Source organism: Pecten maximus, chromosome 7, assembly GCF_902652985.1.
Source record: "Pecten maximus chromosome 7, xPecMax1.1, whole genome shotgun sequence".
Lineage (NCBI taxonomy): Eukaryota > Metazoa > Mollusca > Bivalvia > Pectinida > Pectinidae > Pecten > Pecten maximus.
In genome coordinates this window covers 1,382,605-1,410,329 of record NC_047021.1, presented here as the reverse complement: position 1 = coordinate 1,410,329, position 27,725 = coordinate 1,382,605, and the positions used below count along the sequence as shown (strand labels likewise).

The following is a 27,725-nucleotide window of genomic DNA, read 5'->3' as shown; positions in this document are numbered from 1 at the left end:
ACAGGGACCTAGAACAGGACTATACAGCGTATGCATTAACGGTGGAACAACGAGCACAGTCTGTGGAACCCGACCTCAAGGACATACCTTTATGTCCACTATGTATGAAGAACGAGCTGCGTATGGACGGCTCGGGCATGCGCAAAGGCCAAGATGTTTGTGTGGATTGCGAAAAACTCACCTGTGCGGAATGTGGATCTTTCGAAGGTTCACTTACGACTAGGGTAAGTGTAATGGAAGGTATTACCAAAACTTAGGATTACTATTCTACTGAAGATGTAATTTTATAAGTTTATCACTTTGATGATTTTATTTAATTGAATGTATTTTGATTTTGTCGGGTTCATTGGGTGATGTGTTGAGCTAAAATTGAAACAAATTTCGATGAACTGTTGGATGTGTTCCAAATCAACTCAATTCATCAGCCCATGATACCGACAAAGCAAGATTCAATGCTTATATTCCTATCCAATACTCTTTTGAAATCCGAAACGTGCTTTCACAGGTCTGCTATATTGACGACTTAATGCTTGCCCAAGTCTATGCAATTTCATAGAACGTAATAGCAATAAATATATCTTAACACATGATGCGTATTACATGTGCTTTCCTGATAAGGAAAACCTCTCCCTTTATGTGGCGGATTGATACTGGTAAATGGTAAGGAATTATGCATGTGTCCATACCCTATCTAAATTCTTACCAAATCATGGGCAAATGAATCAAAATCTAGTAGTTCAAATGAGTAAAACGTGAGTAGAAATTTAGATATATATACATATATATTTTGAATTTTTAAAATGTATGCTTCGTTTCTTGCATCAGCGAAAAATGGCTGTAGAACTGGTTTCCCAAAAGCAGATGACGCATACTCCCCTGGAACACCTTGTCTCAACACATTGTGATCACAATAATCTAATTTGACTACCAGTTATCACCCTGTCACGTTACGTGATCGAACAAAAAGTTTCCTCCGTCGTTTATAACGAATCAACATTTTTAACATCACAGATCACACATTCCTCAGACACCTCTCAAGGAATATGTCTCAGCTTACACATACACGTTTCCTAATAATATTAACTGTGCCTTTAACATTTTTGTAATGAACTAAAACCGCCATGATCGGTTGATCGTATCCCCTTTTAAGATTGCTCGTGATTTCGAGGGATCTTAAGATTTCTTAGATGTTACATGTATGTTCGTTATGGGCCGTAACTGTGCATACCAAGTTTTTGAGCAGCTATTTAGAAAATCAGATTTTAGAAAAAATATTATCTAGGATTGGAGAGTTTATTGTGATATATACATATAATTAAGGACCTGAAACGCACAATGACTACCTTACTTTGAACGAGCAATCGCGAAACCAGCTATATAATTTATTAAACATGTCATCATAATCTTCCTTTACATTTCAAAATACATGATTGTGTAACGAGGAGTCTAGAAAAAAGAACTGGGAAAAGGTTACACAGTGACTGAAGTAGACTCTATGAGTATCATAAGATGTTTGGAGCCTATTTCCCTCTCCGATATCGTGTCACGGGTGTAAATCTAGGAGCGAGTGTCGGTTCGACTATCTTCCTCCTCACATCCTTGTGTTAAGTGTCCCGTGGTATTATCATCTCCTCTGTCTTGACTCCCTTCCTCCTCACATCCTTGTGTTAAGTGTCCCGTGGTATTATCATCTCCTCTGTCTTGACTCCCTTCCTCCTCACATCCTTGTGTTAAGTGTCCCGTGGTATCATCATCTCTCCTGTCTTGACTCCCTTCCTCCTCACATCCTTGTGTTAAGTGTCCCGTGGTAGTGTCATCTCTCCTGTCTTGACTCCCTTCCTCCTCACATCCTTGTGTTAAGTGTCCCGTGGTATTATCATCTCCTCTGTCTTGACTCCCTTCCTCCTCACATCCTTGTGTTAAGTGTCCCGTGGTATTATCATCTCTCCTGTCTTGACTCCCTTCCTCCTCACATCCTTGTGTAAAGTGTCCCGTGGTAGTGTCATCTCTCCTGTCTTGACTCCCTTCCTCCTCACATCCTTGTGTTAAGTGTCCCGTGGTATTGTCATCTCCTCTGTCTTGACTCCCTTCCTCCTCACATCCTTGTGTTAAGTGTCCCGTGGTATCATCATCTCTCCTGTCTTGACTCCCTTCCTCCTCACATCCTTGTGTTAAGTGTCCCGTGGTATTATCATCTCCTCTGTCTTGACTCCCTTCCTCCTCACATCCTTGTGTTAAGTGTCCCGTGGTATTATCATCTCCTCTGTCTTGACTCCCTTCCTCCTCACATCCTTGTGTTAAGTGTCCCGTGGTATCATCATCTCTCCTGTCTTGACTCCCTTCCTCCTCACATCCTTGTGTTAAGTGTCCCGTGGTATTATCATCTCCTCTGTCTTGACTCCCTTCCTCCTCACATCCTTGTGTTAAGTGTCCCGTGGTATTATCATCTCCTCTGTCTTGACTCCCTTCCTCCTCACATCCTTGTGTTAAGTGTCCCGTGGTATTATCATCTCCTCTGTCTTGACTCCCTTCCTCCTCACATCCTTGTGTTAAGTGTCCCGTGGTATTATCATCTCTCTTGTCTTGACTCCCTTCCTCCTCACATCCTTGTGTTAAGTGTCCCGTGGTATTATCATCTCTCCTGTCTTGACTCCCTTCCTCCTCACATCCTTGTGTAAAGTGTCCCGTGGTAGTGTCATCTCTCCTGTCTTGACTCCCTTTCTCCTCACATCCTTGTGTTAAGTGTCCCGTGGTAGTGTCATCTCTCCTGTCTTGACTCCCTTCCTCCTCACATCCTTGTGTTAAGTGTCCCGTGGTATTATCATCTCCTCTGTCTTGACTCCCTTCCTCCTCACATCCTTGTGTTAAGTGTCCCGTGGTATTATCATCTCCTCTGTCTTGACTCCCTTCCTCCTCACATCCTTGTGTTAAGTGTCCCGTGGTATTATCATCTCTCCTGTCTTGACTCCCTTCCTCCTCACATCCGTGTGTTAAGTGTCCCGTGGTATTATCATCTCCTCTGTCTTGACTCCCTTCCTCCTCACATCCTTGTGTTAAGTGTCCCGTGGTATTATCATCTCCTCTGTCTTGACTCCCTTCCTCCTCACATCCTTGTGTTAAGTGTCCCGTGGTATTATCATCTCCTCTGTCTTGACTCCCTTCCTCCTCACATCCTTGTGTTAAGTGTCCCGTGGTATTATCATCTCCTCTGTCTTGACTCCCTTCCTCCTCACATCCGTGTGTTAAGTGTCCCGTGGTATTATCATCTCCTCTGTCTTGACTCCCTTCCTCCTCACATCCTTGTGTTAAGTGTCCCGTGGTATTATCATCTCCTCTGTCTTGACTCCCTTCCTCCTCACATCCTTGTGTTAAGTGTCCCGTGGTATTGTCATCTCCTCTGTCTTGACTCCCTTCCTCCTCACATCCTTGTGTTAAGTGTCCCGTGGTATTACCATCTCTCCTGTCTTGACTCCTTTCCTCCTCACATCCTTGTGTTAAGTGTCCCGTGGTATTATCATCTCCTCTGTCTTGACTCCCTTCCTCCTCACATCCTTGTGTTAAGTGTCCCGTGGTATTGCCATCTCTCCTGTCTTGACTACACATACCAGTGGAACGTTTAGTGGCAGCTAAAAGAATCCTGATTTGCATTAGAAATCAATAAGGAAATCGCGTTCAATGGCATGGAAAATTGGTGTCGGTCGTCCGAGGTTGAACTCAATAGGTTCGATAGATGTTTGATTAACTTGGGAAAATGATCTAAAATCAGGTGGGTGCACACGTGTCTGTAGCTACCAGTATGGCATTGATTTTCTCCTATACACGTCCTTTGAATCTATTTTTTATCTGAAAGAAGGAAGTACATTGTATGTAGATTGTAAACAGTACCATAGACAAGTCACACCTGGTCGGCACGCCCCAAGGACCGCTGGTAGTACACCAGTCACACCTGGTCGCCACGCCACAAGGACCGCCGGTAATACACCAGTGACACCTGGTCCGCACGCCACAAGGACCGCCGGTAGTACACCAGTCACACCTGGTCGGCACGACAAAAGGACCGCGGTAGTACACCAGTGACACCTGGTCGGCACGCCACAAGGACCGCCGGTAATACACCAGTGACACCTGGTCGGTACACCACAAGGACCGCCGGTAGTACACCAGTGACACCTGGTCGGTACACCACAAGGACCGCCGGTAGTACACCAGTGACACCTGGTCGGTACACCACAAGGACCGCCGGTAGTACACCAGTGACACCTGGTCGGCACGCCACAAGGACCGCCGGTAGTACACCAGTGACACCTGGTCGGCACGCCACAAGGACCGCCGGTAGTACACCAGTGACACCTGGTCGGCACGCCACAAGGACCGCCGGTAGTACACCAGTGACACCTGGTCGGCACGCCACAAGGACCGCCGGTCTGCGGGGGGAAAGGAGAGGGAGGAGCGGTAGTACACCAGTCACACCTGGTCGGTACACCACAAGGACCGCCGGTAGTACACCAGTCACACCTGGTCGGCACGCCACAAGGACCGCCGGTAGTACACCAGTCACACCTGGTCGGTACACCACAAGGACCGCCGGTAGTACACCAGTCACACCTGGTCGGTACACCACAAGGACCGCCGGTAGTACACCAGTGACACCTGGTCGGCACGCCACAAGGACCGCCGGTAGTACACCAGTCACACCTGGTCGGTACACCACAAGGACCGCCGGTAATACACCAGTCACACCTGGTTGACACGCCACAAGGACCGCCGGTAGTACACCAGTCACACCAGGTCGGTACACCACAAGGACCGCCGGTAGTACACCAGTCACACCTGGTTGACACGCCACAAGGACGGCCGATATATCGTAATGCGGCCTGTGTAATCTTATGGTTAAATTGTTGTAGAACTTAAACTGATGTACTCGATTTTCTTTTATCGAGATCAAAACATGTATAACGACAATGAAAGTGTGCATTTTAACTGGTTTTCTGTCTGAAACATTAGGAGATTCTTAGAATGAGGACAATGCCATGGTTGTATATGATATTTTAAATAAATGCATCGTATGCTTAGTTCTTGTAGCTATAGGCACTGACAGTGTGGTGATGGTTTCTATGACATCACCAAGTAATTCTGTAGATACCAAAGTACTGAACTGTTATCAGCTAATATGAATACAATTTGTGTGACAGATAAGTAGAATGTCGCCTGTTTAATGTTGTGAACAGTTAATGTACTAAAATTTGGCTTTTAATTATCGCATATAGACAACTGCTACAAAGAACGTAATAAATATACTTATATAAAAATCGTTTGTAACCTTCGATGGAATATAATATCTATATTTGTAGTAAACACTGCTCACTAACCAGATCGATGGGGTTTATCCCTGACCGAGCACGTTCCGACAGCCATTCCGGTATCTCCAGCACGGAGAAAACACACGAGTATAATCCGCTAAGAACGCTGAAGCCGATCAATCGATAGCCATTTGTTTGAATCAAAGAGATTACAATAGCGTTGCTGCGCCCCAGAATTAAGCTTCTGATTGGGTTTTGAAGAGAAGTGGGCAATTGTAAAATTGACACTTAATTGCAACCCATTATCAGATAGCATTGTTAATTGTGCGAAGTTAATCTGTCTCAGAACAAATAGCTATCCACTCACATGTTCGGCTTAACACCGCTGGTTTCTGTAATAACTATGAATTCGATATCGCCCTCGCGTGTTCTGTGGTAGTAAACTGGGGTATCGGAAACCGTTGGAATAACGTCTATGCAAAATTAATGTACGTCATAGAAAAACAAAAAAACGACGGAGGCCTCGTCCAGGTGTCTTTGATGATGATAAATAGATTTTTGTTACCTATTACCGCATACGACTGTGTGCTATATTTATATTGTACGACACGTGGACATATTAACATGCTACAGTATACAATAGGCTACCAAAAAGTTATCCATGTCAGAAAAGGACAAGGACAATCAATAAAACTAATTATCCAATTACACAGTAGCTTTGTACCAGGAACTTTCAACTTCTAATATTATGTAATTAATATTGATATATCACTACAAACCTCTCAATTTCCATTATTTCACATATCGATCTTGACACTAAGCGGGTTTGATATATTGCTATCGCACAGGGAAAGTCGACCAGCAACTATTTTAAGCAGAAGTGTGTGAAAATTGAATGATTGAGGTTCAATCACATACCCAGTTGTAACAGTGTTGTAATTTTGACAACAGAATCGGAACTCAATACACTTCCACTCACTTGGTTGTAATTACGATTATCACGTGGTCTCATTTACACCGATACCTCCACAGAAAGTTAATCTTCTGTGACTTCGGAATAAACTTAATAAATCATATATCAACATGTTACTCGGCTTTGCATCTCTGGTGCAGTCCTTTAAAATCGCTTGGTAGTTAACACTGATGTTTTTTTTAATTAATCCCCAAGGTTTGTTGTAACCCTGTATGCCAATGTCAGAGTTCTTTAAAAGTGCCATCGGTTCGGAATTTATGCACAGTACACAAACGTCCTTCTTGGACTCATTAGTGAGGATAGGGACCAAACGTGTGGAAATGAATAGGGGAAGTCAGGAAAATAGACCCAGAATTTAGAAGAGGAGAGTGTGGCCTTAACCCCTTATATAATTAATTCTGTATATTTCCGAAAAAAGATGATTTTAAAGGAGCTAAAATTGTGTATATATTCTATTATATTCTTAATTATCCCCAAAGTCAGTGGATTGTAAAACAGATTATAGATACATAGCACTAATAACATACCGTCTAATAGAAATCCTAGTATAAACGGTCCGCAACTCATACAATCGTAACAACACGTATTTCAGCTGCAAGAATGGGTGTGTACAGCGTGTCTGAAACGCCGGAAGTTGGTACTGAGTTCTGGTATGTGGCATCCGGGAGTGGAGCCGAGGGCGGAAGTACCACTGTCAAAACAAATAGAAACTCGGATGGAAACTATGAAGGTAAACAATACACTAATCATTATTTAGTGTGTCATTGTAAATATTGATGACGTTAAGTGTAAGAGAACCCATCTGTAATGCAGAGTGGGAAAGAAATACTTATCATGTATAGTGAATGATCCATATGCATGGGTCTGAGAGTGAGTTGAGATGGACATATCTAGAGAAAAGTCAAGTTTGAATTGCTAGTGTCAGTTTCTGTAGAGGCTATTGAATTGATCCTATGTTATAGAGGTTAAAACAATAGAGAATACTGACACGGTTACATAATAACTATAACTCTAATTCAAAATCGATAAAACGAGGCCAAGGTATGGACTAACAGATACATCTGCTTGGCGACACATGAAAAAGTACAAGGAGATTAGGACCAGGTGGTCCTGGGGAGTAAACGTCTTCTGCTTTATCGACGACACCTGCCATACACATCTAGGTTACGGCGACACCTGCCATAAAATTCTAGTCAAATTATACAATCCAAAAATGAGAACTTGGGCGGTGATAACGAAACCACATGTTACTTGTTGGAAATTGACAATTGACATTTGGGAAAATGAAAACACCACGCTTATTATACAGCTTATATGGGAGCTGTCCCCGTTGGTCACGTTGTAAATAAAGGTCGAGATAAGCGGCTGATTTTTAGGAGTCTGTGGTATCACTGATTTTATGATATACATGGTCTCTGTTACCTGTTTTGATAAGCTCTTCAATATAATCAATCTTATATGAAAACATGTTCCCCATGGATAAGTTAATAATCAGTTAAAAGATCTGGTCACTAAACAACTCAACAAAGATCTCGTCGATCAGAAATTAAGTCACTCTCACGATTTCATATTTAGTGTATTGTCTATGTGTACTAGCCGTATGTTATTATAACGCCGGTCGCTTTTCTTGGAAAAAAAACTCTCATCACAAGAGAACGGAATGAAGGATTTTCTTATGTTTGAAATGGGGAATAGAATTGTAAAAAAGAGTATGGGAAAAATCTCACGTTTTGATGCAGAAATGATTGTTTAAGGACCGAATGTTTCAGATTAATCAAAATACCCTTAACGTGTTAAAGCGTACATTGTAATGATCCTTATTTGTGTGTTTGTTTAGGACAAAGACAAAGGCAATGGGAAACACCAAGTAGAGAGAAACAATGTTAAACCTACAGATAAAGGTAACGGGCGGACTAGTACAGAAAGGTCAAATGGAAGAAGCCTGGCAGAAAGAGGAAATGGACGGAATTCAGCGGAAAAAGTTAATGGGAGAAATTCGGTTGATAAAGGAAATGGACGAAGTGTGTCCGATAGGGGAAGTAAACATTCACTCGATAGGTCAGTGTCAGAACCAGAAACAGTGAGAACAAAACCACCTATACCAAAAAAACCAGCAAGTCTACTTCACCAAACCTCATTACCCAACACACCTCCGGTACCGGCACCACGACCCGGCCTACCCCCGAAGGGCATTTCGAAAAGTACGGAAGGCAGCCGGGAATCTTTAATAGATAGCCCAGTGTCTGAGGATGGACCTTCTAGTTCTGGTGGTCAGTCGAGACTCCGAGGTAACGTAACATACTGTAAAACATTCCTATCATTGTACACATGTATTTGTGTACTGTTTATTTTTGTTGGAATTTTCTTATTATTTATTGTATCACGCGAGCGCTATCTACAAATCCATATAGCATGACTTCATGGTGTAATGATATTTATTGGGGATTAATCTTGTTCTTTTATTCCATGTTTCCAGTCTTTCTTGTTTACACCCTGGGGACAATTTTCTGTATTTTATTTATTGAAGTTGACATATTTTCTTTATCATATATGTTGGAGTGGAATATTTTCTTTATTATATGTTGTTGTGGACAGATTTTCTGTATTTTCTGATAAGAGGTAGGTCTTATCCTGTTTATTTCTTGACAATAGAAGGCAATATAATACATCATTTTATTTCTTGGTTAAAAAGCATATTTTCCCAATATTTTTGTCAATAAAGGCGTACAACTGATACAGGGCAAACTTGAGACCGACTATCATGTCCCTCTTCAAATCACGCATGCCAGCTGGCATTGAAAACAAATGTACCGAACACGAACAAAATATGTCCCAGTAGACGTTCGCAATTTAAAATTGATGAGAGCAGTATAGGACGAGTTAGGAGTGTCAATCTGTACCTAGCTGTGGTAAAATCAATTGTCCCTGTTTGGCATGTAGATCCGTTATTTGTCTACCAGGTATAGTATTGACTAGCTTGAGCAGGCCCAATGCTACTAACTACTGTAGTGTATACTGGTTATTATCTACATCATAGTCCTAACGGGGTCATAAACATCAAACACGAGGTGGATTGGACATCAGATTTGGTTTAATTGATGCTCACAAAGATTCCATAGAAGCCATTGGCTACCACGAGGACAAATCGGGGGGGAAATAAAATTGCGATCTGAAGCAATGGTACTTACCAATAAGTCTACCAAGCTACACCTCTAACACATCAATGGTATGTAGGCGTTACCCAATAGGGAATGAGGACCGAGGTCACTCAGGTCAATCAGGTCAATCAGGTCGCATATTAGAGCTAGAAAGTGGACGGTGTTACTGATGTAGAACTGTTACATGTTTGTCTAGTTGGTCTATAAGTGGACGGTGTTACTGATGTAGAACTGTTACATGTATTGGCTAGTTGGTCTATAAGTGGACGGTGTTACTGATGTAGAACTGTTACATGTATTGGCTAGTTGGTCTATAAGTGGACGGTGTTACTGATGTAGAACTGTTACATGTATTGGCTAGTTGGTCTATAAGTGGACGGTGTTACTGATGTAGAACTGTTACATGTATTGGCTAGTTGGTCTATAAGTGGACGGTGTTACTGATGTAGAACTGTTACATGTATTGGCTAGTTGGTCTATAAGTGGACGGTGTTACTGATGTAGAACTGTTACATGTATTGGCTAGTTGGTCTATAAGTGGACGGTGTTACTGATGTAGAACTGTTACATGTATTGGCTAGTTGGTCTATAAGTGGACGGTGTTACTGATGTAGAACTGTTACATGTATTGGCTAGTTGGTCTATAAGTGGACGGTGTTACTGATGTAGAACTGTTACATGTTTGGCTAGTTGGTCTATAAGTGGACGGTGTTACTGATGTAGAACTGTTACATGTATTGGCTAGTTGGTCTATAAGTGGACGGTGTTACTGATGTAGAACTGTTACATGTATTGGCTAGTTGGTCTATAAGTGGACGGTGTTACTGATGTAGAACTGTTACATGTATTGTCTAGTTGGTCTATAAGTGGACGGTGTTACTGATGTAGAACTGTTACATGTATTGGCTAGTTGGTCTATAAGTGGACGGTGTTACTGATGTAGAACTGTTACATGTATTGGCTAGTTGGTCTATAAGTGGACGGTGTTACTGATGTAGAACTGTTACATGTATTGGCTAGTTGGTCTATAAGTGGACGGTGTTACTGATGTAGAACTGTTACATGGTAGGCTAGTTGGTCTATAAGTGGACGGTGTTACTGATGTAGAACTGTTACATGTATTGGCTAGTTGGTCTATAAGTGGACGGTGTTACTGATGTAGAACTGTTACATGTATTGGCTAGTTGGTCTATAAGTGGACGGTGTTACTGATGTAGAACTGTTACATGTATTGGCTAGTTGGTCTATAAGTGGACGGTGTTACTGATGTAGAACTGTTACATGTATTGGCTAGTTGGTCTATAAGTGGACGGTGTTACTGATGTAGAACTGTTACATGTATTGGCTAGTTGGTCTATAAGTGGACGGTGTTACTGATGTAGAACTGTTACATGTATTGGCTAGTTGGTCTATAAGTGGACGGTGTTACTGATGTAGAACTGTTACATGTATTGGCTAGTTGGTCTATAAGTGGACGGTGTTACTGATGTAGAACTGTTACATGTATTGGCTAGTTGGTCTATAAGTGGACGGTGTTACTGATGTAGAACTGTTACATGTATTGGCTAGTTGGTCTATAAGTGGACGGTGTTACTGATGTAGAACTGTTACATGTATTGGCTAGTTGGTCTATAAGTGGACGGTGTTACTGATGTAGAACTGTTACATGTATTGGCTAGTTGGTCTATAAGTGGACGGTGTTACTGATGTAGAACTGTTACATGTATTGGCTAGTTGGTCTATAAGTGGACGGTGTTACTGATGTAGAACTGTTACACGTTTGGCTAGTTGGTCTATAAGTGGACGGTGTTACTGATGAAGAACTGTTACATGTATTGGCTAGTTGGTCTATAAGTAGACGGTATTACTGATGTAGAACTGTTACATGGTAGGCTGGTTGGTCTATAAGTGGACGGTGTTACTGATGTAGAACTGTTACATGTATTGGCTAGTTGGTCTATAAGTGGACGGTGTTACTGATGTAGAACTGTTACATGTTTGTCTAGTTGGTCTATAAGTGGACGGTGTTACTGATGTAGAACTGTTACATGTTTGGCTAGTTGGTCTATAAGTGGACGGTGTTACTGATGTAGAACTGTTACATGTATTGTCTAGTTGGTCTATAAGTGGACGGTGTTACTGATGTAGAGCTGTTACATGTATTCTCTAGTTGGTCTATAAGTGGACGGTGTTACTGATGTAGAACTGTTACATGTATTGGCTAGTTGGTCTATAAGTGGACGGTGTTACTGATGTAGAACTGTTATATGTATTGGCTAGTTGGTATATAAGTGGACGGTGTTACTGATGTAGAACTGTTACATGTATTGACTAGTTGGTCTATAAGTGGACGGTGTTACTGATGTAGAACTGTTACATGTTTGGCTAGTTAGTCTATAAGTGGACGGTGTTACTGATGTAGAACTGTTACATGTTTGGCTAGTTGGTCTATAAGTGGACGGTGTTACTGATGTAGAACTGTTACATGTATTGTCTAGTTGGTCTACTGTGATAGGTCAGATATCGCCCACTGTATTATATTAGGTGAGGCATGCATTAAACAGCGCGGATATTCTTGAAACGATGTGATCGAGAGCTTGTTATTGCTATTAATGAACTTTGACTTTAAATAAATGCGGAATTATTGCAGGGATGCGTCTTTTACAGAATGTTAATACAGACTGCGTAGGAACATTATCACGTTTAATATAACGTGGGTTAGCAATGTCTTTTCCATCTGTCAATGGACAAAGTAACAGATGGTTTATATTTCGAGTGCATGGATTTTTATTGATTGATAACATTTTTTTGTAATCACAATCACAATAAAAATAGTATATAAGCAGGAGACAAATTATAGCACAACCAATTGTGTTACTCGTAACATAAAATGTCGTTAAAGTAGAAATTAAGTATTGTTTTATCCTTCTAACTATGATCATAATGAAGAAAAAATAATGAAAAAAACGAAGAAAAGGCCAATGTCACAAAAATACGGTCAATATCATGAAGAAAAGGTCAATGTCTCCAAGAAAAGGTCAATATCACAAAAATAAGGTCAATGTCACAAACTCATGTCAATGTCACGAAGAAAATGCTAATGTCACGAAGAAAAGGCCAGTGTCAGAGAAAATGTCAATGTCACAAAAATAAGGTCAATGTCACAAAGAAAAGGTCAACTTCGCAAAGAAAAGGTCAATGTCTATGAGAAAAGGTCAATGTCATAAAGAAAAGGCCAGTGTCTCGGAGAAAAGGTCAATATCACAAAAATAAGGACAATATCACAAGGAAAAGTTCAATGTCGCAAAGAAAAGCTCAATGTCCAGAAGAAAATGTAAATTTCTCAGAGAAAAAGTCAATATCACAAAGAAAAGGTGAATGTCTCAGGGAAAAGGTCAATGTCTCAGGGAAAAGGTCAATGTCTCAGGGAAAAGGTCAATGTCTCAGGGAAAAGGTCAATGTCTCAGGGAAAAGGTCAATGTCTGAGAGGAGAGATCAGTATTACAGACAAAGTGTCATATTGTATGGTAAGATATGTGGACACAGTAGTGATCTTACGTGTATATAGACGTGATGGCACGTGTGAATTACTGACTGACCAATGTTACAGTGTGTTAACGTCAAATTTCTGACTGACCAATGTTACAGTGTGTTAACGTCAAATTTCTGACTGACCAATGTTACAGTGTGTTAACGTCAAATTTCTGACTGACCAATGTTACAATGTGTTAACGTCAAATTTCTGACTGACCAATGTTACAATGTGTTAACGTCAAATTACTGACTGACCAATGTTACAGTGTGTTAACGTCAAATTACTGACTGACCAATGTTACAGTGTGTTAACGTCAAATCACTGTTACAATGTGTGAACGTTAGTACACTAATCTGTTATGCACGACACAATGTGATCTAGTTTAAGATACAGATATATTATACCAGGTATATAAGTCCATATCTACAGAAGTGTATTTAATCCTAGATCAATGTCACTACACAATTATTTGGGTATGTGCTTTGATATTTAATACTCATGAAGAATGACAGACGTGATTTGAGTTACAATTTCGAACTTTTTTATTGGTAAACATTTCATACATTTTTATTTTTTTATTGTTTATGCTATGTAATTTGTGCGTTTTATATTCCATTTCATTGTCAATATTGGTCACAACAAATTAATGAATTGCTGTTTAACAATGGTTAATAAATATCCCGTATTGATCATTTCTGCATTTGATACGTAAGCATGTTGAATGTATGCATACACAACGCTAACTTGCATGGCCTCACGGAATATTTTCCGCTCTTAAAGTTGTTTCTAGAGAAGGTCCCATGTTAGAGTAAGAGGTATTCCGAACGTAAAATGTTGTCAATATATTTACATTGATAGGCCAAAGAAGGGTCATCGTCTGAAAATCAAGAGGTATTCCGAAGGCATATTTTTATGTTATTATTCGAAAGTTAATAGGTATCGCGAACCTGGGATAATCATGTGTAAATCCAGAGGTATTCCTAATATAGGTGTATGCCATCAACTAAATACCAATATCCAAATGCACAGTAATCTTGCTTATATTCCTTATGGTAGTTAAGTAATTCTTTTATAAAACTATAAGTACAATAACGTCCATTTTGTAACCATACTTAGCGATTTTATTATTTTGTCAGGTAGGCTATAAACTAATGACAAAACGTATTGATCCTACTGTACGGGAAGTTTGCTAAACAAGCTTATATTTTTGTTTTACGTTTCATAATAATAAAAGTCGAAAACAAAAGTGCTTATTAAATACTGATACTGTATTAATGTCTTCACTTCAGCTAAAAATAAACGAAATTCCGTGACGTCATAGGAGCTGACGATTGGATACTTTACCATTGTCAATGTATGATACAGTAATGTCAATATAATTATATCAAATCTAGTACAATTGAATTTGCCATTTTTTTAAGTCTCATCCACATACAAACGCTGTCATTCTAATCAGTATTGATACATATATTGAATATATATGAAATATTCATTTTACAAATGATTGTTGTAATCCATACTGCTTTCATCTCGCGTTTTCATCTAATAAAAACGTCATGGTCGAGAAAGAGCATTTTACATAATGAAATCATCGATAAGGCAGCAATGTTGACCGTATGGCGTTTCGTTACAGGCGTCCTCAGGACCATGGTCGGCAGCTGTGGTGAATACTCTATACTTACACTCAGTGCTACAGCACGCACTCTTCCTCCAATTTATTTCGAACATTATATTTACTTAAGTTTGCATGCTACATTTCAGTATTCATTTATATAGTTTTCAGTTAATCAGGCACATCACGTAGTTACCTTTCCTCGAGGTGTTTATGTTACTCCCGGAGGTGGTAAATCTGTAAGAATTATTGTTTATATATGTTCTCGTCAAAAGCCTTCTTGAATTTTGTAATGATTCTGATACTCACCCAGTAGTCTACGGACGACATCCACCCCGTTAATATTGTTGAACCCGAAACATGCTTCGTTTTTGTCAATAGGTTTTATTGCTGCTGTACAATAATTATGGATTAATGGAATTCTGATACGGGAAACTGAATCCAATTTGTTAATCTAACGTAATCATCTGAACCAAAATAATAGTGGGTCAAATGATACCCTGCAAACAACGCCATATATCTGAACTTCCAATATTTATTTAAAAAAAAAAAAACATTCTTGGTTAATTTCAGGGAAAAATTATTTCGCCGACATTAAGAGAAAAGGGACTTTTACGAAAAAGAAAATGTTGCTGCCTATGTCCGTGACTTTCCCTCTTTTTAAACGATGTGTTTAGGTGTCCCATGCTGCTGTGAAGGCTATTTGGCAATTATGTATAACAAGTCTGTTTATAATTACTATTCAGTGACCGTCTTCAGGTTCTGTTTTAACTTTGATTTCATTACAAAGCTTTGCTTCACTTGTACGCTATTTTAATATTTGCCCAACACGCTTATGTCTGGCTTTTGTTATCATTGTCTCCAGCTACACTGAGCGCCACCTACCCAGTCCTCATACATTATATCACTGGACGTAGCGCCACCTACCAAGTCCTCATACATCATATCACTGGACGTAGCGCCACCTACCCAGTCCTAATACATTATATCACTGGATGTAGCGCCACCTACCCAGTCCTCATACACTATATCACTGGATGTAGCGCCACCTACCCAGTCCTCATACATTATATCACCGGACGTAGCGCCACCTACCCAGTCCTCATACATTATATCACCGGACGTAGCGCCACCTACCCAGTCCTCATACATTATATCACCGGACGTAGCGCCACCTACCCAGTCCTCATACATTATATCACTGGATGTAGCGCCACCTACCCAGTCATACACTATATCACTGGATGTAGCGCCACCTACCCAGTCCTCATACATTGTATCACCGGATGTAGCGCCACCTACCCAGTCCGTATACATTATATCACTGGATGTAGCGCCACCTACCCAGTCCTCATACATTATATCACCGAATGTAGCGCCACCTACCCAGTCCTCATACATTATATCACTAGATGTCGCGCCACCTACCCAGTCCTCATACATTATATCACCGAATGTAGCGCCACCTACCCAGTCCTCATACATTATATCACTAGATGTAGCGCCACCTACCCAGTCCTCATACATTATATCACCGAATGTAGCGCCACCTACCCAGTCCTCATACATTATATCACCGGATGTAGCGCCACCTACCCAGTCCTCATACATTATATCACTAGATGTAGCGCCACCTACCTAGTCCTCATACATTATATCACTGGATGTAGCGCCACCTACCCAGTCCGTATACATTATATCACTGGATGTAGCGCCACCTACCCAGTTCTCATACATTATATCACTGGATGTAGCGCCACCTACCCAGTCCTCATACATTATATCACTAGATGTAGCGCCACCTACCCAGTCCTCATACATTATATCACCGAATGTAGCGCCACCTACCCAGTCCTCATACATTATATCACCGGATGTAGCGCCACCTACCCAGTCCTCATACATTATATCACTAGATGTAGCGCCACCTACCCAGTCCTCATACATTATATCACCGAATGTAGCGCCACCTACCCAGTCCTCATACACTATATCACCCGATGTGAAAAAGAATATGATTTCTTTTCCGTTAATAAAACGATTAACCGTACGTGCAAATAGTTTCTAGATACCAGATATAAAACCGATTTTCTTAATACCAGATATCAAATCGATGTGTGTTACTTATATAGAGGTGTGTAGATGATGTAACGTTGTTTATAATAGGTGATCATTGCCCTTACTACTTAACAAATAATCGTATTCTAATATTCTTTTTGAAAATGTTATTCACAAAGACTATTATATTTCTCATAGGTCTCATACACATTGCTTTCCCCGCTAATCCATATCCATGTACCTTAAAACTCCGGATCTTTAAAATGGAGGTCGTCCAATCTTCAACGTTTAACATAAAAATGTCATTGGTTTTGTTGATATGTTCTTTTACAATTTCAGAGTATTGTATATAATGGTGGTGTTAGTGATGCAGAAATATTATGTTGTGGTTAAAGTGTGGACTGTTTTGTCAGGTGATCCAAACACTATTCTGCCGATATACTGTTTAACTTAAATGTCTAAAAGGGCCTGCAAGACATGGTATATATTCATTATTAGCAACCACTTTGTTATCTTAATGTGAACCAGATACCTTTAACGCGACAATGTCTGGCTTGTTTTCCTGGCCAGACCATTAAAGGGAAGTATCGGAATGTTGAATAAGTATTGGTTTAAACCGCGACAATGGTTGTAGACTATACATTACTGGACATCTTTAAGGAGCTTTGGCACCTTAACATAAGATAGTACACATTAAGTAAATGCATCGTCTGTAAGATAACACGGGGAGAAACAGGGCTAACTATGATAGATTAAAGACACGGTTTATAATTGTACTTTTTAATTAAAGTACCGTTTGAAGTATATATAATTCATCTTGACATTTGCTAATAACATTTCGTATGTTATAATATTATTTCGTAATAAAAAAGATTGCGTAATGTATTTAGATGCAGTGATAGTAAAACATTTGTTTATAGTTAACTATTTAGCCAGTAGATCAAAAACAAGGTCACAGAATGCAATTTACATATTAATTAGAAGTACTATTAGTAAGTAGTTAGATTTTATTTGATATTTACGTAGATATGTATATACTCAGTTTGTGTTATGTTGTATATCTTTATATCTTTAATGATCTCTCATTGACCCATGGTCAAATAATTTGCAATCATGACGTCATGACAACGGAAGGGTTGCAATACGTTGTTGTGAGGAGTCTTATTTCAGTTTAACAAAATAGGCATATTATGTTTTACCGGAGTGAATATAGATATTTTAGAAGTAGAAAGTTTGCTTTTGATATAATTTTCGTAACGTTTACTTACTACCATAAGTATGATAGTATAAACGATATTCTTTCGTTAGCGTCTAGCTACAATACATTTGTTCCTATGTAAACAATACATACATATTTTAGATTTCTAAATCAACAATTGTATCGATATTCCACAATATATATCGTTTTATTCTTGAAAACTTGATTTTGTAAACAATGTTCTACGCTAAAAATAGCTTTTATTGTCCTCGTGACCGGGAGTTTATTGGGGATTTTATATATTTTATTAACCCACCATCATCAGATGGTGGGCTATTCAAATCGCCCTGCGTCCGTGGTCCGTGGTCCGTCCGTCCGTCCGTCCGTCCGTCCGTAAACAATTCTTGTTATCGCTAATCCTCAGAAACTACTAAAGGGGTCTTTCTCAAATTTCATATGTGGGTTCCCCTTGGTGCCTAGTTATGCATATTGCATTATGAGACCAATCGGAAAACAACATGGCCGACAGGCAGCCATCTTGGATTTTGACAATTGAAGTTTGTTATCGCTATTTCTGAGAAAGTACTGAAGGGATCTTTCTCAAATTTCATATGTAGGCTCCACTTGGTGCCTAGTTATGCATATTGCATTTTGAGACCAATCGAAAAACAACATGGCCGACAGGCAGCCATCTTGGATTTTGATAATTGAAGTTTGTTATTGCTATTTCTGAGAAAGTACTGAAGGGATCTTTCTCAAATTTCATATGTAGGCTCCCTTTGGTGCCTAGTTATGCATATTACATTTTGAGACCAATCGGAAAACAACATGGCCGACAGGCAGCCATCTTGGATTTTGATAATTGAAGTTTGTTATCGCTATTTCTGAGAAAGCACTAAAGGGATCTTTCTCAAATTTCATATGTAGGCTCCCCTTGGTGCCTAGTTATGCATATTACATTTTGAGACCAATCGGAAAACAACATGGCCGATAGGCAGCCATCTTGGATTTTTATAATTGAAGTTTGTTATCGCTCTTTCTGAGAAAGAACTGAAGGGATCTTTCTCAAATTTCATATGTAGGTTCCCCTTGGTGCCTAGTTATGCATATTACATTTTGAGACCAATCGGAAAACAACATGGCCGACAGGCAGCCATCTTGGATTTTGACAATTGAAGTTTGTTATCGCTATTTCTGAGAAAGTACTGAAGGGATCTTTCTCAAATTTCATATGTAGATTCCCCTTGGTGCCTAGTTATGCATATTGCATTTTGAGACCTATCAGAAAACAACATGGCCGACAGGCAGCCATCTTGGATTTTGACAATTGAAGTTTGTAATCGCTCTTTATCAGAAATTGCTGAAGGGATCTTTCTCAAATTTCATATGTGGGTTTCCCTTGGTGCCTAGTTATGCATATTGCATTTTGAGACCAATCGGAAAACAACATGGCCGACAGGCAGCCATCTTGGATTTTGACAATTGAAGTTTGTTATCGCTCTTTCTGAGAAAGAACTGAAGGGATCTTTCTCAAATTTCATATGTAGGTTCCCCTTGGTGCCTAGTTATGCATATTACATTTTGAGACCAATCGGAAAACAACATGGCCGACAGGCAGCCATCTTGGATTTTGACAATTGAAGTTTGTTATCGCTATTTCTGAGAAAGTACTGAAGGGATCTTTCTCAAATTTCATATGTAGATTCCCCTTGGTGCCTAGTTATGCATATTGCATTTTGAGACCTATCAGAAAACAACATGGCCGACAGGCAGCCATCTTGGATTTTGACAATTGAAGTTTGTAATCGCTCTTTATCAGAAATTGCTGAAGGGATCTTTCTCAAATTTCATATGTGGGTTTCCCTTGGTGCCTAGTTATGCATATTGCATTTTGAGACCAATCGGAAAACAACATGGCCGACAGGCAGCCATCTTGGATTTTGACAATTGAAGTTTGTTATCGCTATTTCTGAGAAAGTACTGAAGGGATCTTTCTCAAATTTCATATGTAGGCTCCACTTGGTGCCTAGTTATGCATATTGCATTTTGAGACCAATCGTAAAACAACATGGCCGACAGGCAGCCATCTTGGATTTTGATAATTGAAGTTTGTTATTGCTATTTCTGAGAAAGTACTGAAGGGATCTTTCTCAAATTTCATATGTAGGCTCCCTTTGGTGCCTAGTTATGCATATTACATTTTGAGACCAATCGGAAAACAACATGGCCGACAGGCAGCCATCTTGGATTTTGATAATTGAAGTTTGTTATCGCTATTTCTGAGAAAGCACTAAAGGGATCTTTCTCAAATTTCATATGTAGGCTCCCCTTGGTGCCTAGTTATGCATATTACATTTTGAGACCAATCGGAAAACAACATGGCCGATAGGCAGCCATCTTGGATTTTTATAATTGAAGTTTGTTATCGCTCTTTCTGAGAAAGAACTGAAGGGATCTTTCTCAAATTTCATATGTAGGTTCCCCTTGGTGCCTAGTTATGCATATTACATTTTGAGACCAATCGGAAAACAACATGGCCGACAGGCAGCCATCTTGGATTTTGACAATTGAAGTTTGTTATCGCTATTTCTGAGAAATTACTGAAGGGATCTTTCTCAAATTTCATATGTAGATTCCCCTTGGTGCCTAGTTATGCATATTGCATTTTGAGACCTATCAGAAAACAACATGGCCGACAGGCAGCCATCTTGGATTTTGACAATTGAAGTTTGTAATCGCTCTTTATCAGAAATTGCTGAAGGGATCTTTCTGAAATTTCATTTGGAGGTTGCCCTCTGTGCCTAGTTATGCATATTGGATTTTGAGACCAGTCAGAAAACAACCTCCCCAACAGGCAGCCATCTTGTATTTTGACAATTGAAGTTTGTTATCGCTATTTTACAGAAGGTACTGAAGGGATCTTTCTCAAATTTCATATGTAGGTTCCCCTTGGTCCCTGGTGTTGCATTTTGGGACCAATCCGAAAACAACAGACAGCCATTATCGCTAAATCTTAAATTTTATATATAGGTTCCCCTTGTTTGAAAAGTACTAGAGACCTGTTTCTGAATTTACACAGATTAGTAAGACTTAGAGGAAGGGAAAAGTAGAGAAAAGATCAATCTGACATGGAACCTATAAAGATCATTCAATGGTGGGCGCCAAGATCCCTCTGGGATCTCTTGTTGTGTTATTAGATAATAATTATGTTTTAATGATATTGATATATCTGTTTCTATAATGGCATCAGCTGGTTTATTTTGTCGGCATTATATTCAGTTAAACATTGTAATGACTTTTATGTTGCTTACAAATATACGATTATGTAATTTTCCTTTTCATTCTAGAATTGATTAATCGTCATTACATATATATATATCAAGCGGCATAAACCTAAAAAATGATCAACACGATCTTGGATATACAAAAGTCATAAATAGTATTGATATAAATATAATAATAAAGTAATATGCAAATATTGGTTCACATTCACCAATTAAATTTGATGTGGATATTTTTTCGAAGGGTAATATTTTTATATTAATTGTCTTGTGTCATTTCAGCGATGGGCCAAGGTGCCAGGAGCGATTCGGAAACCTCGGCGTCTGACGTGGATATGGAAGACGTTTCTATGCACTATTACCAAGGCGATGGGATGAGTACGGACGATGTAAGTGATGATTATTCGATGATGAGCATCGGAAGTAGTGATGACAGTGGTAGACTTCGCAGGAAACACCGCCCGAGGTCGCTCAACATCCCGCGTTCTCACAGTGCCACATCGTCAGATGACGAGACAACTGATAGCACTGTTAGCACGGACACTGAGAACCGACTGGCTCCTCTGGCTGTCATGAACGAGGCCAGGGTCGCGTTGGCTGCTAGTGCATTCGCAGAGGAGATGGAAGACTTTAAAGGGGAGTCTTCTGTCGATGAAATTATGGACAAATATGATTCGGATGTGCAGGACGATCTGAAATCGCATATGAGCCCATCACCTCCGAGAAGTCCGAGTTGGAGGGCAGGCATAGAGAGTCCACCATTTTCGCCAAAACGGAGGGATTCTTATCCCGGTAAAAAACGTGCCTCGTCTCCAGTGTCTCCCAAAGACAGTCGTCTACAATTTACGTATGATGTGTCACCTCCAGTTCGTCAGCTTTCGGTTGAGGAGTTGTACGCAGAGGCGCATGCACTTGGTGAGGCAGGATACGCCGTTATGCCAATCGTTCAAAAACCTTCACCGATATCACCAGAGGAACTTGCTGACGATATGGTAACAACAATGGGAGAACCTTTCCTTCTTAAAATGCCCGAGAGCAAACCGTGCCATAATCTTCACGAACTTGATACGAGTCATATAGATCTCCCCGATACAGCTGTAGCTATAGATCTCGCAACCTATGCGGCTACCATCGCAAGTAATACTGCCAACCTCACACAAATGACGGTGTCACCTACTAATTTACAGGTTTTACCCGTGCACGAACACGATCAGATTTCCCCAGACTCGCAGGATACTGAGAGCACTGAAAGCGCGTCGCCGATTTCTCCAAGTTATTATGAAAATGGTTCTGATGATTTGGAGGAAGTTGAACTTGCAGATCCATCTTCAAAAGCAATAGATTATCAAGGTTCTAAGCGTCAAAAAGTTCGGCCTCCGTCGACCGACTGGTCCCCAGTGATTGACTTATCACCTATTCTAGATGTGTCGCCATCAATTGAAGAAGCAGAACGCGTCGATATGTTCGAAAAACAGGAGGAAGAACGACGGAGGAGAGAATCACAGGAGGAAGATGACGACGATGATGATGACGAAGATTATGATAGTTATTTTCAGCCTTTAGAGGATGATGATGACGAAAAAATATCTTATTATGGTCTTAAGAGGTATGATAGGGTAGAAAATATATGTCAACTTTTACAAAGCAATGGCCCGAACATAAGTGATGGTCTTAACAGCTCTGTGGAGGCAGCATGCATGACAGTGGACGAAAGTAGTTTGGTTAATGACATCACAGGGCATCCATTTACATGTGCAACAATAGCCTCGAAGTCGGTGACTAAAGACGTGATATTAAAAAGTCAAGCTAATAGTTCAGAAGTACAAACAACTTCATCAACTAATAATCAACCAAAAGTTAGTCTAGTTCAGAGTAGGGTTAATTCGTTTGAACAACCCGAAAAGGGTGCTTCCTGTTCTGGTTCTGCTTCTTCGTCAAATGCAAAACCGAGTGAACCTGTGGAAAAACCTCCGAAACCTCCTATAAGACCGCGGAGAAAGTTGCCAGAACCTACGGCAGAAATGATAGCTGCACATACGAAAAAACACATGAAATCGTCGGGAAAATACTATGCTAGTGCACAATCATCAGGTGGTGCTTCTGTTGCTTCGGATTCCTATGTGAAAATGGTTCCTCAATCTAGTGATATATCTCAGCGACCGGATGGTAGAAATAATGACACGAATAATAACAACAATAACAATAATAACAATAACAGCAATACGAACATGGTGCAAGATTTGCCAAAAGGTGCGGAATTGGATGATAAGCGGAAAAAAGCTAAGGACCTTAAAGCGAAACCAAATCCACTAGTGATACGCCATATTGAGTCAGAGGAACAGAGTATGTCTCCCCAGTATAAGGTTCTAGACTCACCACCGAGTCCGGAGTCCCGTTCTTCACTGAAAAGAGACTACTCTGACAGCACTTCTGTGTCTCCCTCCTCCTCCCCCGACCGGGAGGTGTATCCCTTCCCGTCACCCGTCACCCCTCCTGACTCTGATTCCTCCCCACCCAAGCCTCATTCTCCCTCCTCACCGGGTACAGACTTTGATGAGGATAGCACGTACGAAAAACCCACTCCATCTAAACGCTTGCCACACCTCAATAAGACCTTTGAGGAGAAAACTTTGGCCGAGTCCAAGGTCAAGGACAAAATCAAGAAATTCGAGCAGGTAAAATGGTTCCGTCTTACAATCATTTACTGCTGAATTAAGATCTTGTTTGTACATTATTTTGTGGTTTATTGTGTTTTTGTAAATCTGACTGCTTATAGTAGCTTTCATCATGATGTCGTCAGAACTAATTACATGGTAGTATTTCATTTACATCCGAGTTCAACGAGATTTAGATCTTCGACAATCAGTATAGGAATGCGATGTTCCAGATTCTGATACATATTTGAAGATTGAATGCTTGAAGTGCTTATTTTGTTGTTGATAATGAATCACCTGTCAATATATATATGTGTCTGTGATGGTTATATACAAAATACAGAAATATAGTTATATGATCGATACCTGCCATCAAAACCAGATTTAAATGCTCAATTTCTACATCTTTATAGGTTTGAAAAATGCTCTGTTGTTAAAATGGTTAGAAATATCAACATAACGGACAGATCATCAAGAGAAGCCTATGTTGCCAGCATCATTAACAAATTACATTTTTATTCTATTTTCTAACCATGTTACTATTATATCTTCATTCCTCTAAAATGCTAGTTATGATTGCATGCAACGCGGCTAATTTTGATTATGAAACCAAAACTGACTTAATCATCATCTTTTTCTAACAATCATTACCCTATAAGATCAGTAGAGATGAAAATATCGACATAAAGTGTGCATGTCACAAGAATGATTGACTGAATGTGTAAAATACTGAGGGCCAGGAGAACATGCTTGTTAACGTGTTGTCATGAAATGCTTCACTCTCATTTGTGGTTCGTTACTGTAATACATGTACCTATTGAAAATATATGCTAACTACCAAATTATCGCAATAAAAGGTAAACACTGCGATAAATGCAGTTATAACGTACACAGTGTACCATTAAACCTCGACAATCAATACATTGTATAATACTGTGGAGTCTCCGATTCCAGCAGCATACGGAGTGAGTGTTTATATATTGTTGTCTATAAAGCGCATGTTTGTGATTTATAGGTATCTCAAGATTCAAAGAAGACAAGAAGAAAATTACCCCCGATTCCTACTGGCGATGAATCTTCAAGTAGTTCGAAACAGAAGAGCCAAACCTCATCGTCCCGTAAGCATCACACGCACGTTAGATCTGAAAACCGTCGAAAGCGTACTGGGTATGGAACCCCTTCATCAACTAGCGACGAGTCAATGAATGAGGATGATTTTGAAGTGGCTATGTGGACAAACCATCACCATAAAAGTCATACGAGGATGAACGACCTGGATAAACCAGCCTCCATGGATAAGCGGAACGGTAACTATATACCTGCCGGCGATTCCTCTAAGGATAAGCCCATGAAGGTAGTGAAAGCAAATATACCTCCAGATAAAGACATTCTGATGGGGGCCATCGGTATATCCGAACGAAATGACCAAAGGAGTAAGGATAGGGAAGAAACTGATGAAATGATAGATTCTATGATAAACATTTACGGTGTTCCTATTACACAAGCTATGAAGTCGCTCAAGAAGAGACTGCAGGACGAACTTCGGAAAGCAACTGAAGGCAGACGTAGAAGAATTGAAGAGTTTGAAGAAATACGGGCTCTTCAACTGCAGATAGGAGAACTGAAGTTAAGCTCAGAATATGCCAAATCCCAATTGAAGCGATCTATGCAGCAAAGGTCCAATAAAAGCTCTTTAGGGCAAAATGGCAAGAAGCGCGGCACTTCACCATTGCAATCTGCGCGTTCCTCGCCCCAGGTGTTACCAAGGCGTTCCAGACATAAGCGTCAGACGTCAGATCCTATGATATCTAAATTTCTCACCAATTAAAGAAGATAAAGACGTTGAATCCGATTTCCAATCTAAGGGAAAATCTGCTTCTTCAGAGCAAACGCATATGAAATATATAACGGACGATAGTTCGCAATCAGGGACTGAGTGACAATGAAAGTATACGTTCTGAACCTGTGTCAAATGCACGTAACAAGAAAAATAAACCTTCAGCTTATGCAAAAATGTTTTTTAATGCTTCCTATGATGAGTCTAAGGGACCGGAAGTGGAACAATCTACTCTACCTGGAACAAAATCAAAGAGTCGATCCGAATCGCACATACCGCAAAAGGTGAAAAAGGCCTCTCGTTCTCCGTCGTGTTTTGGAGTTGACGAGGAAATAAAAGTACGCGAAGACAGAAAACAGGAATTACAGAATGAAATTGAAAAGAGAAAGAAGCAGCTGGAAGAAACATCTCGACTTCAGGCAGAGTTACTAAACCTGACCCGTACTTCCGGCCACGCTATGGCTCATAGTTATGACGATCTGCCGCGAACATCAGGCTACGCTTATCCCGCCACCCGGCCGATACCAACAGGCATAATCAAGCCGCTAGAAGATGATGAGGAGAGTGAGTTCGACTATCCGAGCAGACGCCTAGACGATGATAAAGGATCGTGGGATAATTTCCAGCAACAAGCGAATTATAGTTCGACCGAATACTTAGCACATAAACAGGAAACCTCGCGAAGAAGTCGAGTAGAAGAAATGCATTCTGCGTATTCTAGTCCTTTTCTTTATAGTGGTAATGTTGATGATACGCATGCGTTTAAACCTACTATCCAACAATCGGACTTCTTTCGTAAGTCTGATCCAGTCAGGGATCCAGTTATGTCCAGTAGTGTGACGTTACCGGAACTCCATTCTGCCCGGACTGTCGATATTGAATATCAAACCAAAGATACGTTTTCTGACACGGAAGCAAGCCCACCGAGCGACCCTACTCCCGCCATGCCCTTGCTTGATGACGTCAAAGCCAGGTCACGGAAGATAATTCATGACATTGGTGCCGGAAGTAGACCTGTTTCTGCTGAATTCAACTTTACTGGAGGTGTTGATGGTTAGTTCTATAGAAAATAATCATATATGTTTGTGTAAAGTTTTGTAAAGAAAGACTCGTTTATGTGTGTAACTAGCATAGAAAGACATTTATATAAAGAGAAACGTTTCATACTCAATTTAAAAGAAAAAACACAAAACTATGTGTTGCGATGATTACGACGTGAATGCTGTTCTGTATTGTAGATCTGATGAATGCAATCTACCGTGCAGAAAGTGACAACAGCGTGGATGCTGACGAACCGATTATGAAACACATGATGGAAGGAGGTGTCACAATCCTAAAACAGCTAGAGAGAAAGAAACCGGTAGGGTTCATTTGATATGGATGTATCACAATCCTTAGCTAGTTAGAGAAAGAACCCGGTAGAGTTAGTTTAACATGGAAGTGTCATACACTTGTAACTAGGGTAGTTGGGTGGCACAGTGGTTACACACTTGACTTACACCTAGTCGATTCTCTAACCGGACGTATAAAGGTAAAGGGGCACCTGCCAGACCACGTGATAGAAACTGGTAGGGTTCATATAACAGAGACGTACTACATTTAAATAAAACACTTAATTGCCTAATTTATTGCTATTAGTACATGTTTGCTACTGAAGTGTTATTCCTGAAGTTTAGGTCGAATGTAATTATTAATATCAAAAGGAAGTGTGATTATGTCGGACGCATGCATTGCTGTAGTGTTAATATATTAATACATATGATTCATTTGTTTTGTAAAGTTGAAGCCATCTCAGCCGAAGAAATATGATTTCCCGACCAAACGGATCTTGCTTACCAGAGATCCAAAGGATAGATCCATCAAAGGTAGGTTTTCCGACCAGGACGGTCACCTTGTTTGTCGTATATAACCACATTCTATAATCTGTAACAGCTGATATATATTTGTTTACCATTTTAACCATTTCTAGTAATTTTCATGTTGTTCACGCTTCAGCATCGACAATTGAAGTCCGTGTGATAAATAGAAAGAGGCGTCATTCGTTCATCTGTTAATGTGTTAATTATAATAAGACTAAGTAAATGAAGTGAGAGCGATATAAATAAATGGTCCGATACGC

At 40.0% G+C, this 27,725-nt stretch overlaps 1 protein-coding gene across 1 annotated transcript in view; it reads left to right on the top strand.

Annotated features, from left to right (window-relative positions):
- LOC117331284 (protein piccolo-like) overlaps positions 1-27,725 on the top strand; it is a 103,070-nt gene that overhangs the window by 59,693 nt on the left and 15,652 nt on the right. Inside the window, 10 exon segments of the mRNA XM_033889895.1 lie at positions 5-224; positions 6,866-7,003; positions 8,111-8,561; positions 14,600-14,629; positions 21,398-23,790; positions 24,785-25,582; positions 25,584-25,697; positions 25,699-26,659; positions 26,845-26,966; positions 27,387-27,471. Of these exon segments, the coding sequence (XP_033745786.1) occupies positions 5-224; positions 6,866-7,003; positions 8,111-8,561; positions 14,600-14,629; positions 21,398-23,790; positions 24,785-25,582; positions 25,584-25,697; positions 25,699-26,659; positions 26,845-26,966; positions 27,387-27,471 (5,312 nt within the window).